At 33.6% G+C, this 15,520-nt stretch overlaps 1 protein-coding gene and 1 long non-coding RNA gene across 4 annotated transcripts in view; one reads left to right on the forward strand and one right to left on the reverse strand.

The window, feature by feature from the left end:
* Positions 1–5,098, forward strand: part of LOC106475792 (tyrosine-protein phosphatase 10D-like) — a 90,613-nt gene extending 85,515 nt beyond the window's left edge. For 2 of the 3 annotated variants that reach the window (XM_022380936.1, XM_013936472.2), the window contains 2 exons: positions 1,349–1,433; positions 3,259–3,862. In XM_022380936.1, the coding sequence (XP_022236644.1) occupies positions 1,349–1,433; positions 3,259–3,311 (138 nt within the window). In that variant the 3' untranslated portion in view covers positions 3,312–3,862. Of the gene's footprint in view, positions 1–1,348; positions 1,434–3,258 lie in introns of all 3 variants that reach the window. The other variant, XM_022380943.1, reaches the window with a different exon arrangement.
* LOC111084164 overlaps positions 1–9,935 on the reverse strand; it is a 12,034-nt gene extending 2,099 nt beyond the window's left edge. The window contains exons 1-2 of the long non-coding RNA XR_002609420.1: positions 9,642–9,935; positions 6,250–6,251 (exon numbers count right to left, since the gene is read on the reverse strand). This is a non-coding gene — a long non-coding RNA (uncharacterized LOC111084164). The remainder of the gene's footprint in view (positions 1–6,249; positions 6,252–9,641) is intronic.
* Between the last annotated feature and the right edge of the window lie 5,585 nt (positions 9,936–15,520).

Below are 15,520 nucleotides of genomic sequence, written 5' to 3' on the forward strand. Positions count from 1 at the left end.
AACCGCCTAAACGTCACGTTATAGCCTATATAATGTGTAAACTTTAGTATACTCTAATCCCTTACAGTGATGACATACGACGAGACACACATTCGGCATGTAATACTTTTTGAATACAAGAAGGGAAACAACGCCTCTGTAGCCACAAATAATATCAAAGAAGTTTATGGAAATGTTTTGAACGTTCGTAAGTGTCAACGATGATTCAGCAAATTTTGTTCAGGTGACTTTAGCCTTAAAAATTGTGATGGCAGGGACCGACATGTTGGAATTGATATTGATGCACTGAAGATGTTTGTTGAGTTTAACCCAAGGCAACACACTCGTGGAATGGCCCTGAAATTGCATTCTCTCATGAAAAAATACGTAAAAATCTAAGAAATGTGGGAAAACTCCATAAAGAAGGTGTTTGGGTGCCTCGCGAACTCTCCAATGATCATCGTTTCCAACGTGTGAACATTGCTTTGTCTCTTCTGGCATGTAACGCGCGCGAACCATTTTTGGACAGAATTGTCACCGGTGATGAAATATGGATTCTCTATGCGAATAATAAACGCCCAAAACAACGGCTCAGTCCTAGACAAAAAACCACATCCGACCCCAAAACCTGGACTTCATCCACAGAAAATGATGCTTTGCATTCGATGAGACATCAAAGGACTAATTCATTTCGAACTCCTCAATCCACAGCGAACTGTTAATGCAGAGATCTATAGTCAGCAACTAGAACGTTTAAATCAAGCCTTTTATCAGAAATGCCCTTCACTCGTCAATCGGAAAGATGTTCTTATTCTACACGACAATGCACATCCAGATGTGGCACATTTGACGCAACACAAGATTATGGAGTTGGGTTGGGAAGTTCTCCCCCACCCACCTTATTCTCCAGATATGGTACCATCAGATTACCATCTTTTTCGTTCGCTGGAACACCATCTTAATGTGAAAACGTATGCAAATGTGGAAGGTGTTAAAGCCAAGTGATTTCTTTAATCAGGGCATTAACAACCTGATTGTAAGATGGAAAAGCATCATCGATAAGAATGGAGACTATTTCATTTAATAAAAGTTTTGTTTTGATATATAAGGTGTTCGGTTTTTTCATCTAAAAAAAGCGACCTTAATTTCTTGACGACCTATTACTTTAACTTGTAATATCATGCAAAAACAATTTCGTACTTCCGAAAGTTCTTAGATTTAATTATAAAATTCAAGGCTAAAATTATAAAGCTAAAATTTTAATTTCAATACCCACGATGGGCAAAACGCCGATAGTTCATTGCGTAGCTTTGTGCTTAACACAAACAAACAAATTTATGAAAGTTACAATTCTCTTTCTTCCATGCAGGACCAGTACATTTATATACATGAATGTATAAACGATCTCATTGCTTACCAGTTAAAGGAGAAACGGACTTTTGGAAATGATAAGGGTAAGTTTTGAAGCCAATAAATAACAACCAATATATTAAAAGGAAAATATATATATGTATGTGTGTGTGTGTGTGTGTGGGAGTAATTTATTTTGTTGTACTGGATGTATCAATATGCCATGTAATGTGGAGTGATAAAAGCTTACAGTGGATAAATTATTAAATTGCATAATGTGTAATAAAAGATTAAGGTTGGATGAATTCTTACACCATGTACTATCCAATGAACAAATCATAAGCCAGGTGAATCCTTACTTCATATAATGTGTAATGAAAAAACCGTACCAAATGAAACGTTACACCAGTGACTAAGAAATCAATGAACAGTTTACAAAATAAAATCTAATTTGTTTTCAGTGATAAAATTGATGTAATAAATAATTGAAAAGACAAATAAAGATGAATGTTTAACTAGAAAACAAAAAATTACCGACTGACTTATAAAATGAATTTTTATAATGTTGGTATTTAATGCTTCTCGGGCAGTTTGGATCTGTAAACCCAGAAAATCTTAAATTTCAACTATAATAGTAGGAAATGAAGTACAAAAGAAGCTTGAATGGAAAAATCTTAAGATTTCGTATTACACCCAGCACTTCTTTATTCTCTTCTTTCATCACAAAATGTTGAAAATAAATCTAGCTTGTATAATATATAGAAAACACAAATATGTAAGTAGTCGACAATCTTAAGACTACTATGTATCGTTAACGGTTTTTTTAATAATTGAAACTTTTTGAGCATATATGATAAAAATTGAAATCGATACTAAATTCACATTGTTGCTAAATAAATATGTATTTTAATTATTATATTCCGGTCACCGACAGTAAGTTTATGGACTTACAACTCAAAAATCTGGGGTTGGTTCTCCACTATGGACGAGTCCATTCAGTCGATTTGGTCTAGAAACAGAAACAACAACTTTAATCATTAGAAGTCAACGTTCCAACAGAAGTATGCACCCTATCGTACACCTTATACTATTAGCAATGTTTTTGAACGCCTGACAGAAGCATTTAAGAATTAGGTATCCTTGTCAGAATTGTTCATTATCCAGCAGTTCTATGTAAAAATGATTTAATTTAAAAGTAGGTGGTTTAAACATTTGCATCATTACAAAACGTCGTTTATGATCCACGTGCCTAAAACGTCTTTAAGTATATGTTGGTAAAATGGGTCAAGGATTATATGCTGGAATCTAAGAATGCGTTAAAAAATATGAAATTAGATAACATTTCCTTATCAGATATCTTTATATTTACATACAAGCCACCAACTCAAGGCGACGACATGACTGCAGAATTACTAAAAACAGATCCCTGGGGTTAGTTGTTATTCAAATTTTAATAAAAACACATATTTTGATTTGTCTTCAAAATATATTCCAAAATAGTTTAACTATATTTCTATCTTAAATATTAACTTAAATTGGTGACATCAACACTGAAAACTTACACGGATAAGAATACCGGCTAAAAACTAGGAGTGTTATGTGGAGAAAACGTTTACTAGCCGTGGTTAAAAACAATATTGCTAAGCAAAATATAAAATTTCGCTACTGTATTTTATAAACTTCCATATTTTATAAAATATCTAACAACAGAGGTTAAGTAATGACCACATTCACACAGCAATGTTGACTTTGTTTCTGTATATGTAATACTAATGTTCAGTATAATACTCACTTTCCTAGTTGGTAGTCATACTCTAAACCTAGTTACTGACTTTAAAAGAAATACATGTATAAGGCAGCATTGGAATATCTACATTACCTCTTTTTTTTCTTCTTCTATGGTTTATGCTGTTTTTTGTGGCATTTCAGACTCTGAAGAACTTTACTCCAATGTAATCTACGGGTGTGAATCGAGGCAGTAAGTAAACACTTATGTGCAGTGAAATCACTTTGCAATATTCGGTGCTCAATTCTAGTCATCATATTTGACCTCAGCGGATGGTACAATAGCTTCACCAAAAGAAAAAGAAACAACTAAGTGGTGTTGTGTGTGTGTTTTTTCTATAATAAAATGTGATAAAACGGGATTGAACTAACTAGAAAATAACTGTTGAATTTTAAATTAGATTTTTAACTCTAAGAAACCTCAATGATCATAAATGCAGTTTATGTTATGGAAGAGTTATGCCACAATGTGAACATAGATTTGGGACAAGCATCAAACTGAAATTCATGCCAAGAAGCGACGCTCGTGCTTCAGTATAAAGCTATGTGAACATCTATGACACAAGAAGGTTTACACTACTATGGGAAAGGCTATAACGCAAGGAGGTTATTTTACCGTGTGAAAAGCTGTGACGCAAAAAGCTTACATTATAGTGTGAAAATCTATAACGCAAGAAGATTATGCTACAACGTGATGAAGAATAAGAAAACAATGCTACAATATGAAATATATTACGAAAGAAGATAATGCTACAATATCTGTTACATAAGAAGGTAATACTAGAATATGAAATAATTTAAATAAGAACATTATGCTATAAAGTAAAAATTATAATTGACAACCTAACGAAGTGTAAAGAAGATCATGAAAGCCATGCCACAACATGTAATTATAACGTGAAAGCTGTGACGAAAGAAGGTTATGCTACAAATGTGCACGGATCTAAGTGGATTATGATAAAGTAAAAACAACTATTCATTCAGTTTCGAAGCTTCTATATTCTTATATTCAAAAATATAGTAGGAAAGAAACTTCTAAATTCCATCTTTATATTTTTTGAAATCTATAGAATAAGCAATAAATTTTAGTATGTCATGCTAATTATTTTGATATGTCATCAATTATTAATTACATTTAAGTAATTAATTATCCTTACTAGACAAATATCATTTGGAATATTATATTACAATGATTGCATATTTAATACTTTTGATGAAAATAGTTACTTTTATGAAATTGTTTTAAATGTGCTTTCGGAGCTGCATGAATATCACCTAGGTTAAACTATACATACATTTCAAAATAAAATTATCTGTTGGTGAGATATAGATTTGAAAATTTTTAATTTTAGAGTTTTTGTTTGCAGTGGCTATGATATAACCTATTGTTGAGGTATAAATTAAATTTGAGGCAACAAGCATATGGCACATTTGTTATTGCAGAAAGTGTTACCTTATGTCGTTTGTTATTAGTCGTCTTTACTGAGTGTTATATTATGGCATGTTGTGTGGTAATTTTCACTGAAGGTACTTTATTATGACATTTTATGTTGACCGTTACGTTTTATATACCTTACGGTAGTGATACTTTTGGCCAGTTTGTTTCCAAATATTATGAATTTAGTTCTGTGTTTTGCACATCAACCAAAAATGGGATTTTTAAAAGACAGTATATGAGAATATTTCCAATCTACTAAAACTGTAAAAATTGTATCATTGTTTATTTTACGCCCAACTTGTTCCTCGGCTTGGCAGAAAAAGATTTAATAACGAGTTTTGAAATTTAAATTATTGGTGTTAGCAATAATTTACAATATTTATATTTGAAGTAAAATGCTTATTTTAAAATGGGGTGAAATTGTAAGATATATAATCTTTTTAAATTGAATAACGAGCTTTTAGTGATATAGTGGAGTATTTATACAGTTAGATTAAATGTGTGATTAAAACCCGTTTAATAATAAAGATTATTTATACTTAAAGGTTTCGTCAGTCATGTGTATGATAATACTTTCAAGCAGTCTTTCTTTAAGGTTTAAGTTATTTTTTACCGCTGCCGTACACCTTAGTTGAACCAAACTGCAGTATGAAAACCTTTATATTTTTTAACTCTTTCTGAAATTTTGTAAAAACATGTGGTTAGTCCTACTTGATTGTTTGTGTGATTGTTTTGAATTTCGCGCAAAGCTACACGAGGGCTGTCTGCGCTAGCTGTCCCTAATTTAGCAGAGAAAGACTAAAGTCATCACCACCCACCACCAACTCTTGGGCTACTCTTTACCAACGAATAGTGGGATTGACCGTCACATATAACGCCCCCACGGCTGAAAGGGCGAGCATATTTGGTGGACGGGGATTCGAACGCACGACTCTCAGATTGTGAGTCAAGCGCCCTAACCACTTGGCCATGCCGGAACACGTCTTACTTGAAGCTGTTCGAACAAACCATTCTGAACTCTATAATATACAATTATCTTTGCCATAAGTTTTAATTTACAATTCTGCAACTTTAGAGTTAAATATAATATAACTGTAATTTAAGGTTGCCGATAAACCCGAATAAAGTGTCGGAGAATGATTTGATATTTTTAGTTATTCGTGAAAATAATGATGGTATTTATACGTGGTTTTTATACGTGCATAAATTTTTTCATTGTCTTAGTGAATCATGTATTATAATGACGTTCTGCGTTGCAAATACGAATATATAAATGTCATTCGGTACATAGACGTTTTAATTCAACTTAAAAGAAAGTTCATAAGTCGAGGGTACATTTTTGTGGTTTCTAATCAATGTACATAACATATTTTATTTAATTCCTTGAATTGGTATATCAAAATTGCAGTTAACGCCTCAAAAATAAATAGCAACGTTCGTGCTTTAGCTGTTCTCGCTTGCACAAAATCAGAATTTTATTATTAATAAACAGAAGGACAACAATACATTCTTAATGCTGGATTTTCTGTTTGTCGTTTTAGGTCTAAGTGTTCATTCGAGAAAAAAATAAACGACATTGTGAATTAAAATCATTTTATAAAAATAGATTATATTTGTCTAGTTTAAATATTTAAACCTTTTATTCCAGGGTAAGAAAATGTAAGAAAAATATGCCTGGTTTTAAAACTACATTTTACTGCTGTACTTTATGACTTCAGAAGGAAAGAAACTGATTAATGTTTAGTGAACGAGTAAAAAAAACATGTACATGTACTGAACGATTATTGACATGCGCAACGTTAGTTTTAGTACTTCTGGCTATGATTATCGTTTTCCATAAATTCTGTTGATAGAAGCGTATCTTAACGTGCAAAACTGGTCAACTATACCATAGTAAACATACACGTGGGTGTTTTCAAGAGTGAAAAAATTTAATATAAGTAAAAACTATCGAATGTGACCTTCTGATCTAACATAAAACTCTCCAACAGCAGTTTATCGAATTGATAGAATAAACATTTTTTGAGTTGTTAAATGAAAATACAAAGATACGCGGGTGCTACTATAGCGTGCTGTCTACAAAGATATTTACGCTATAGCGTGCGGTCTAAATAGACCGCACAGTATAGTAGCACCGATACGCGTTTCCTTTCCAACCATACAAAGTTAGAAATATTATGGATATGTGCATTTATTTACATTACTTCTTTAATTTCATGTAAGCCTCTTCGTATATCTTATTCATTTTCTTGAAGGTTATCATGCAAAATTATGCTAATCTTATGAGCCTAACATTTTTAACTTCTAATTTGTGTTTTCTCATGCCTAGCACTTTTTTGGCACTTAACGACCAATTGAGCTTCAGTCATCATTTTACTCGCCTGCAAAAAAATTCAAACTTATTCAAATTTCACCTACAGACTCAGTTACTTTAAAATATTTGCTACTTTGATTGTACATTATTAAATTTAACATATGAACAAAAAACTCAGTAAACTCATTTTTACAAGTCAACATGATTCAGTTTTTTAAATTTAAAAAAAAATGGGAAAAAAATTAAAAGAAGCTATTTTTGTCAGTGCCAGATTAAATAATTTTGGGTTTGCACTATGGAAAAATTTGCCTGTCCGTCTTTAAGCTAGGCAGATCATGTGATATATAGACAGCCTGTAAATAGAGGCTTACGACACTAAAAATCGGGTTTCGGTACCCATGGTGGGAAGAGAGCATAGATAGCCCATCGTGTAGCTTTGCGCTTAACAACAACTAAGCCAAACCTATAATTTAAGGTAAAAAATTTTGGGCATTGTAAAACATACATGAGTGAATAGTGTTTATGTGCATTATTTATTTAGGCCATTTGTAATTGTGATACACAGCTATTTCTGGAATCTCTTTGAAGTACATTTTCTCAGTGGTTGGGGCTCCCTTCTGATCTGGGGACCTTGTGCAAGTGCATCGAGTGTACATTGGTCTGACTGTTGTGATAAATCTTTTTTACAGCTCTAAGATGTTATCATGAAAAATTACTAGTCTTATGTGCCTAATATTTTTAACCTCTAAGTTATTTTCCATCATGTTTGGCACTAATTTGGCTCTTGAATTGTGGATATGTCATCAGTTCTTTAACTCTTGTTGATTCTTATACATGACTAGTTGTTAACACTTTTTTTTCGTTAGAACAAAACGGAAACATTTCCACGATTCTGTAAAATGATACAATAACCGTATGAAACGGAAAGGAGAATAAATCTCGCTCTTCTCTTCGGTTATAACGACACAAATCAAAACTGAATACTTATAATTATGTACACATCATGAAAGTGAAGCAAAAATTAAGTCAGAAAAAAATTATAACAGGACAGTTGAAGTTTTGACAAAAAGATCCCCAATAAGAGCACGGTAAGGATTTTGTATGAAACGTATATGATGTATCCTCATTTAAAATTTGGGCCCTAAATGTAGGCGTGCTTTTGTTTATGAAACTGAGGGTCCTTTGTCACAAAAAATTGCTTCGCACTTAGGGTCGTAGGTGCGCATAAGAGGGACACTCAAATCCTACTGTTCAGTTAGATAAGAGTTGACGATGGCTACTGGTGACTAGTTTGTTTCCCTCTAGTCTGTCACTTCAGAATTAAAGACGATTATGCGCAGACATCCCTTTGTGTAGCTTTACGAGAAAATTCCCTCGAAATTTGTAATACCTGATGATTTGAAATTACACAAATACAGTGCCTTGCAAAAGTATTTACCCCCCCCTACAAAGTTTCCAAATTTTGTTGTTGTCTGAGCATGCAGTCATGAAACTTTCAAATGGGACATTATGTTTAGAATCTACACAATCTACTCCAAACTGAGAAAGGTAAAAACGCTGATATTATGTAAGTAAGTTAGATTTTCAAAGAAAATTTGAATATTCTCTATTGTATAAGTATTTAACCCCTTTGCTACGGCAAGATTAGTTTAGCCGTAATCAGTTCAGGTACAAAAGATTAGTTTGAAAGGTCACAGAATTAATGTAAAGGTCTCTGTCTGTGTGTAATCAAAGTGGTTTAACTTGACTTCAGAGTAAACACATCTGTTCAAGCCACAACTCACACAATGATACGACAAACCAGCCACGAAGACCAAGGAGCTTTCCAAACAGATCATGGATAAAGTGATAGAGAAGCATTGATCAGGAGAAGGATACATGAAATCTATCCACGATAGAACTGGATTCCATTAAGAAGTGGAATGTGCTTCATACCAACCATTCACTACCCAGATCAGGCCGCCCTTCCAAATGAATCAGTCAGACAAGTAGGAAACTGGTTAGGGATGCCTCTGTGAAGCCAACAGTGACTTGGAAAGATTTGCAAAGTTCCGTCTCTGAGATGGGAGTCAGTGTTCATACATCTACAATATCCCGGTTCCTACACAAAGCTAGCCTGTATGAGTGAGTGACAAGAAAGAAGCCATTGTTAAAAAAGAATAATCTTAAACATAGTATGGAGCTTGCGACAAACCATGTAAATGATACTGCAAGCATGTGGCAAAAGGTTTTGGGGTCAGACGAGACTAAATTTGAGCTTTTTTGGCCTAAATTCAAAGCGTTACCTCTAACACAAGCCCAACACAGTACATCACCCAGTCAACACCATCCCAACTGTCAAGCATGATGGTCGCAGCATCATATTATGGAGATGATGCTCATCAACAGGGACTGGGAATCTTGTAAGCGTTAAGGGGAAGATGGATGGTGCAAAGTACAGACGAATCCAAGAGGAAAATCTGCTTGAATCAGCCAAGAATCTAAAACTGGCTCGAAAATTCACATGTCAGCAGGACAATAACCCGAAGAACAAGGCCAAAACCACACTAGAGTTGTTTCAAAAGAGGAAAATGAATGTCCTGGAGTGATTCAGTCAAAGTCCTGATTTGAATCCAATAAAAAAATTATGGCGAGACTTGAAGATTGCAGTCAATCAACGATTCCCAACGAACTTGTCAGAACTGGAGCAAAAATCACACCATCCTATTGTGCAAAACTTGTAAAGAGATATCCATAAAGACTCACAGCAATAATTACTGCCAAAGGTACTTCCACCAATCATCAGCAAATTTCAATACATATATATATATTATTTGCGGGTTTCGCTGACATTCAAGCTCATTCACATATAACAGTGTTAAGTTTGGTCATTAGAGTTTTGAATCAAAACAAGTTCATTAATTTTTTTTATGTTCTTTGTATTTCATCAAAATGTGACATTATTGGCAGGGGTGAATACTTTTGGAAGGTACTGTATATCTAACGATAATGTGAAACATTAGTGTATAATTTTTTAATTGCTAAAACGACATATTTGTTTTGATTTGATTTTATGCATTAATTCATTTGTGTTAAATAAAAACGTTAATGTTTTCTCAATTTATATAAAACCTACTTTATTTATTAGATCAACTTTTTCTGCACACACAAGATTATGAAAATAGTAATTTAACACACACTTATTTACACAATATTAAATAAGTTCTTGTGAATTTCAAGATCGCATGAAATAAACGCCTATTAATATTGCTACGCAGATAAAACCTTATCATATCATTAACAAACATGTATGCTGTATTTATATACTTTTTGTAAACTTACCATAGAGTGTTTCTATTTGTTTTGTTTTTTTAATAATGAAAATATTTGTTACAAAATATTATTACAGTAACAGCAATAACATTAACGTCATTTAATTGAAAAATTATGGCAACAGTAATTCGTATGAATGTCCAGCCTCCCAATTTCAAAGTATATTACGAAAACTAGAACATTTCTCCACGTAAATAACTTTTATATGTCCGCGACCTTTCAACCCTTCGCGGGACTATTGTTAATGAACTTTGGAATCTCCTACTCACTAACATTATTCCCTGGCAAAGCAAATGATATAAATTCGTAGAAATAACACACAATCATGCACACATATACACAGTATTGGAAATGATTTTGGAAAGAGTGAATAAAATTAAAAAATTAAGCTGCACAAGAGTACAGTTACATGTTGATAGTTTACACTGTGATTGGCTCACCAATCAGACAGTTCCACACCAGTACATTACCTATAAAAGTGCAGGCAGCATTGAATTGAATACAATCATCGCTCCCAGAACAGAAATCCCACTTGACAAACGCATAGAAATCAATTTTCTAGCTGATAAAGGCTTCTTCATACCACAGATAGAGATGAAATTATATGTTTCAGCAGGAGATCTGCGGAAACTGGGTAAAGAGAACGTGAAATTAGTTCTGTTAATAACAAAAGCTATTGATGCTAAAAGCCAAAACTTTTCAAAGTAACTTAGAGTATGCTAATTATCGGATACACGACAATCCGACAGCTATCTTGCCAATGATCTAGCTATAAGTAAAGGAATTAATGTTTCTTCCATAATGGTAAGATAAACATTTGGACGAAGTGGCCTCATTAAATGTATACTGCTCCAAAACTACTGCTTAAGAAAGATAACCAAACCAAAAGGATGAAAGAGATATAAAGCTACAAACAGTAGGATGAGCAAAGCTGGAAGAGGGTGCTTTTTACTGGTAAATCCAAATTTAAATTGTATGACAACAACCAACGATAGTTTGTTCGATAACAGAGAGGATCATGATCATCGTACAACATCTAAAGTGAAGCCTACTTGGGGAGGAGGAAAGTGTGGGTTGCACTTCATTCAATAGTTTTGAGACCTACAAAAAACTGATGTAAACGTTATTGTTGAAAAGTACAAATTCATCTTATTGCCTCAGAAACAAGAGTTGTTGGGCAGGGATTAATCTTCCAGCAACAAGGTGATCCCAAGTAGTCAGCACATGTGGTGAAACGATATTCGTATGAGAGAAGGTGCTGATAGAACCTTCGAAGCCACGGCTTTGCCTGAACAAAACCTCGATATTAAGCATGTATGGGTTTGTATGGAAACTGAGGCGGTCAACAGGCAATCAGACAATTTGGCTGTATTTAGGAAGTAATACAGGACACTTTGAACAATATTTAATAATAATACATTGACATGGATTAACTTATGGTGACATAAAAACAAGGTATACTACTATTTTAAAGCAAATACAAAATACCAGTGCATTGCTAAACTTATTCGATTTTCTTTTGTTTTCTGTTATAATGTATTGTAATTTTGATAATTTAACACTTTAATTCCAATTGCTCATTGTTTGTAACTTCTTTAGGCGTATTATATGTATTTCCATAAGTATTTCTAATGCAGCATAAATTGAATTAAAGTTCTAAGTGTTTTAAAGCAAAAATATTTCAACGTCATGAGTCTTAAATCGTATTTAAGATTTAAATATGTCACACATTGTTCCTGATCTAAGTTTAATAGTCTAGTTTTTTAATCATTTATTTTGCCATATCTTCCGATATAATATACGTCATTAAGTGAACAAAGTTTTATTGTTTTGTTTTAGCACATAAAAAATACCTATTTTACAGGTAATGTATGTTTGGGACAGGGTTATTTACCTCTGCAGTGGAGTATTTTTTATTTTATTAATCTTAAAATAATTGAGCTTATTTCCAATTAAATTGTATTAACAGCATAAAAACACAATCAAAGAACTTGTTGTTATTCATTCTATAGGGCTTAGATCAGGGCATATTTATTTACGTCTTCATAAATAGTCCAACAAAATCCATATATTGTGACATCAAATATTGTCCTGCACCAGGGCAACGTGTGCTCCGTTATAACCAGAAAAGGTAATAAAACTGAGTCCAATACAACGTTTGTATATCGTTAAGATCCCCGGAATCACAATATGACATTTATGTATATTCATATCAATATATCCACACACAATAGTCAAGCCACCCAAAATGGTCATATTCAAAGAAATTTTCCTTATTGTTTCGTTCACCACTGGCTTTACCTACAAACCGACCCATATTTTATTAGTAGAGTCGTGAGGCCTTGGCTTGCTAATTAAAAAAAAAGGACCCACTTCTGTGTGGTCAACTACAGAGCTGGAGCAGGTCTTCTTGGAACCACGAAATCTATTTTTTACCGTCTGATGACTGATAATTTATCCACTGAAGTCAATATGGAAATAATAATGATAAAAATTCAAGCTGTCATCGAATCAGTATGTGATCGAATTTGAAGACAAAACGGAATATTATTTTTCTAAAGTGGTAGGTAGCACGTGTAAAAAAGTCTCCATTGTGCGTTCTTAGAACAAAGCACATGAAACGAACACATAAGTAATAAAATATAAAGATAGGGGATTTCGTTCAGATGTAATTTTAAATAATGTATCAAATCTTTGTTCTGTTTAAGTTTTTTTTTGATACAGCTTGTACATGTATGTTATCTTAGCCTTGAAAATCCTTCCATGCGAGTAGTAATAATTGTACAGGCTCTCATGAAGACGTCATCATGCTATTTAAATGATAAAGATCTCACATCGGCTCTCACGGTTAACATTGTTGATTCTTGGTTCTCACTACAGATACGAAATTCTCTCATTTCGACGTAGTTTGCATGGCTTGGTACGAAAGATCATATTATCAAAATAAAACGAGAATTTTCGATAAAAACTGTGAAAATTACACATTTTTATTCTCATCATACTTGTAATATTTTATGATATTCTAGTTCGATTATTGGGAAAATACAACATCGACATTATATGATCATACATAACTATACCATACAGAAGGTTGTCTGATTCAAATTAGAACAATTTTGAATACGTAAATCAATATCGCACGTAACAAACAGATCCGATATAAAGTTGCGTATCAGAACTACATTTTGATATTTTTTCAGCGTTTCGTAAGTAGTGTGATACTACTGAAAATTGGTAAAGATGTGTTTATTTTGGTTATATACGCTGTACTTAATGGTTTTGGATTATTTGTTTCTTTTGAATTTCGCGCAAAGCTACACGAGGGCTATCTGAACTAGCCGTCCGTAGTTTAGGAGTGAAAGACTAAAAAGAAAGCAGCAAGTCATCTAGGGCTACTCTTTTAACAACGAATAGTAGGATTGACCGTCACATTATAACGCCTCACCGCTGAAAGGGCGAGCATATTTGGTGAGACGAGGATTCGAACCCGCGACCCGCCGATTGCGAGTCGAGCGCCCTAACCACCTGGCCATGCCAGGCCGAAATGGTTTTGGAAAACAAAGAAATATGGATCAGCTTTGGACGCCAGGACCATCCAGAAGGAGTCCTGCATCATGGCATACCCCAGCCGTGGTAAGAAAAAATATGGCATCTTGTATTTGTTCGTTTGTATTTATGCACAAAGCTACACAATGGGCTATTTGTGCTCTACCCACCACGGGTATCGAAACCCGGTTTCTAGCGTTGTAAGTCCGCAGACATACCGCTGTGCCACTGGGGGGGGGGCAGGCATCTTGTAACAGACGAAAATTCACAAACACAAAGGTCAGTGGCAATAGCCTTCCACGTGTCTGAGGCAACAGTACACAACATAATCACTAAGGGCCTCCGTCTGAAAACGAGGCCAATGAGGTATGGGTTCACCAAGATAAGGTCTCCTGTCATATCTCAAGTTCAACCATAGCATTGCTCAAGATGCTGGAAAATGAAACGGATATTCATGCTATTTCATACAAAGACACTCTGATCAGACGACCTATGGATTTCTGTGCGATCAAACTGTTTAAACAGACAAGACGTGCAGACATGGATTATAGCGAAGTGCTGATGCTATAAAATCGTTTTAATATAAAGTACTCAACCTCAGAAACAAAATAGTATAAAGTTATTCAATAGAATAAGATAGATGGTTTTCTTGGACACTTAAACACAGATGAAGTGATTTAAAAAAACCGAAAAAGTTTATGATGTATTAATGCACGTGAAATGTTTTTCGAAATACTTCCTTAAAAAATGACATAGAAAATTCTAATTATGCTAAGAATCACAAATAAAACAAAGTAGACCATACTAGAGTTTATAAAGAAGATCAATAGTACTTGAAATAGTCACGTGCCTCCTACGTGCTTATCATTAATTTCACTTTTATACTGAAATCGCCAATTTAATCTAAGAACAATTTAAAAGGTTTGTTTGTTTGTTTGTTTGAAATTGAGCACAAAGCTACACAAAGGGCTATCTGTGCTCTGCCCACCACGGGTATCGAAACCCGGATTCTAGCGTTGTAAGTCCGCAGACATACCGCTGTGCTACTGGGGGGCTATTTAAAAGGTAATGTTTAAAGCATATTTGTCCAAGTGTTGTGGGAAAAAACCCTCTAAAGCAGAACTTTATTCTTTAATGTGCATAAAATAATATATAATTTCTTCAATTTCTACATCAATATTTAGAAAACCATTATGATATTCTACAGAATAATAGTTAAAAATGTAGTGTGTAAAACATGCGAACAAGTTCCACAGCATTATGAACACATCATGAAATGACAAGAAAATATTAAAATTGTGTTTTTTATTTGAAAAATCGTAGAAGAATTATAGAACTATGTTTTGGTAACGAAATGGGAGATGTCTGTAGTCAACTTTCCTGTAAACTGGTATGTCTTAATAAATAGCTCTCTGCAACATACCTAAATACATACTTTGGAAGTAACTTCTCGTCATTAATTATGACTTCTGATTAAAGGTAGCTGCCAACACAGATCAGAGCCAAGAATAAGCCTATGATGAGTATGGCTAATTAGATATACTGTTCTTGAGTTATTACTTATAAACATTAGAATGTATTGTTTCATTAGTAGGTTATCATCTGATAGTGAAATTTTTGTACATAATCTCCAAAATATCTTACAAGGTTCGACTAGCTTAGGAGATTTGGGTTACTCCTAAGTCCAGATACTAAATAAGCTAACAATACAAAATAATTTTTACAATAACACATGGCATATGTGACGGATTTATTATTCTATATTTATTTTAATATAGATGTTTGTTTAAATTTAA

Source organism: Limulus polyphemus, unplaced genomic scaffold (assembly GCF_000517525.1).
Source record: "Limulus polyphemus unplaced genomic scaffold, Limulus_polyphemus-2.1.2 Scaffold149, whole genome shotgun sequence".
Classification (NCBI taxonomy): Eukaryota; Metazoa; Arthropoda; class Merostomata; order Xiphosura; family Limulidae; genus Limulus; species Limulus polyphemus.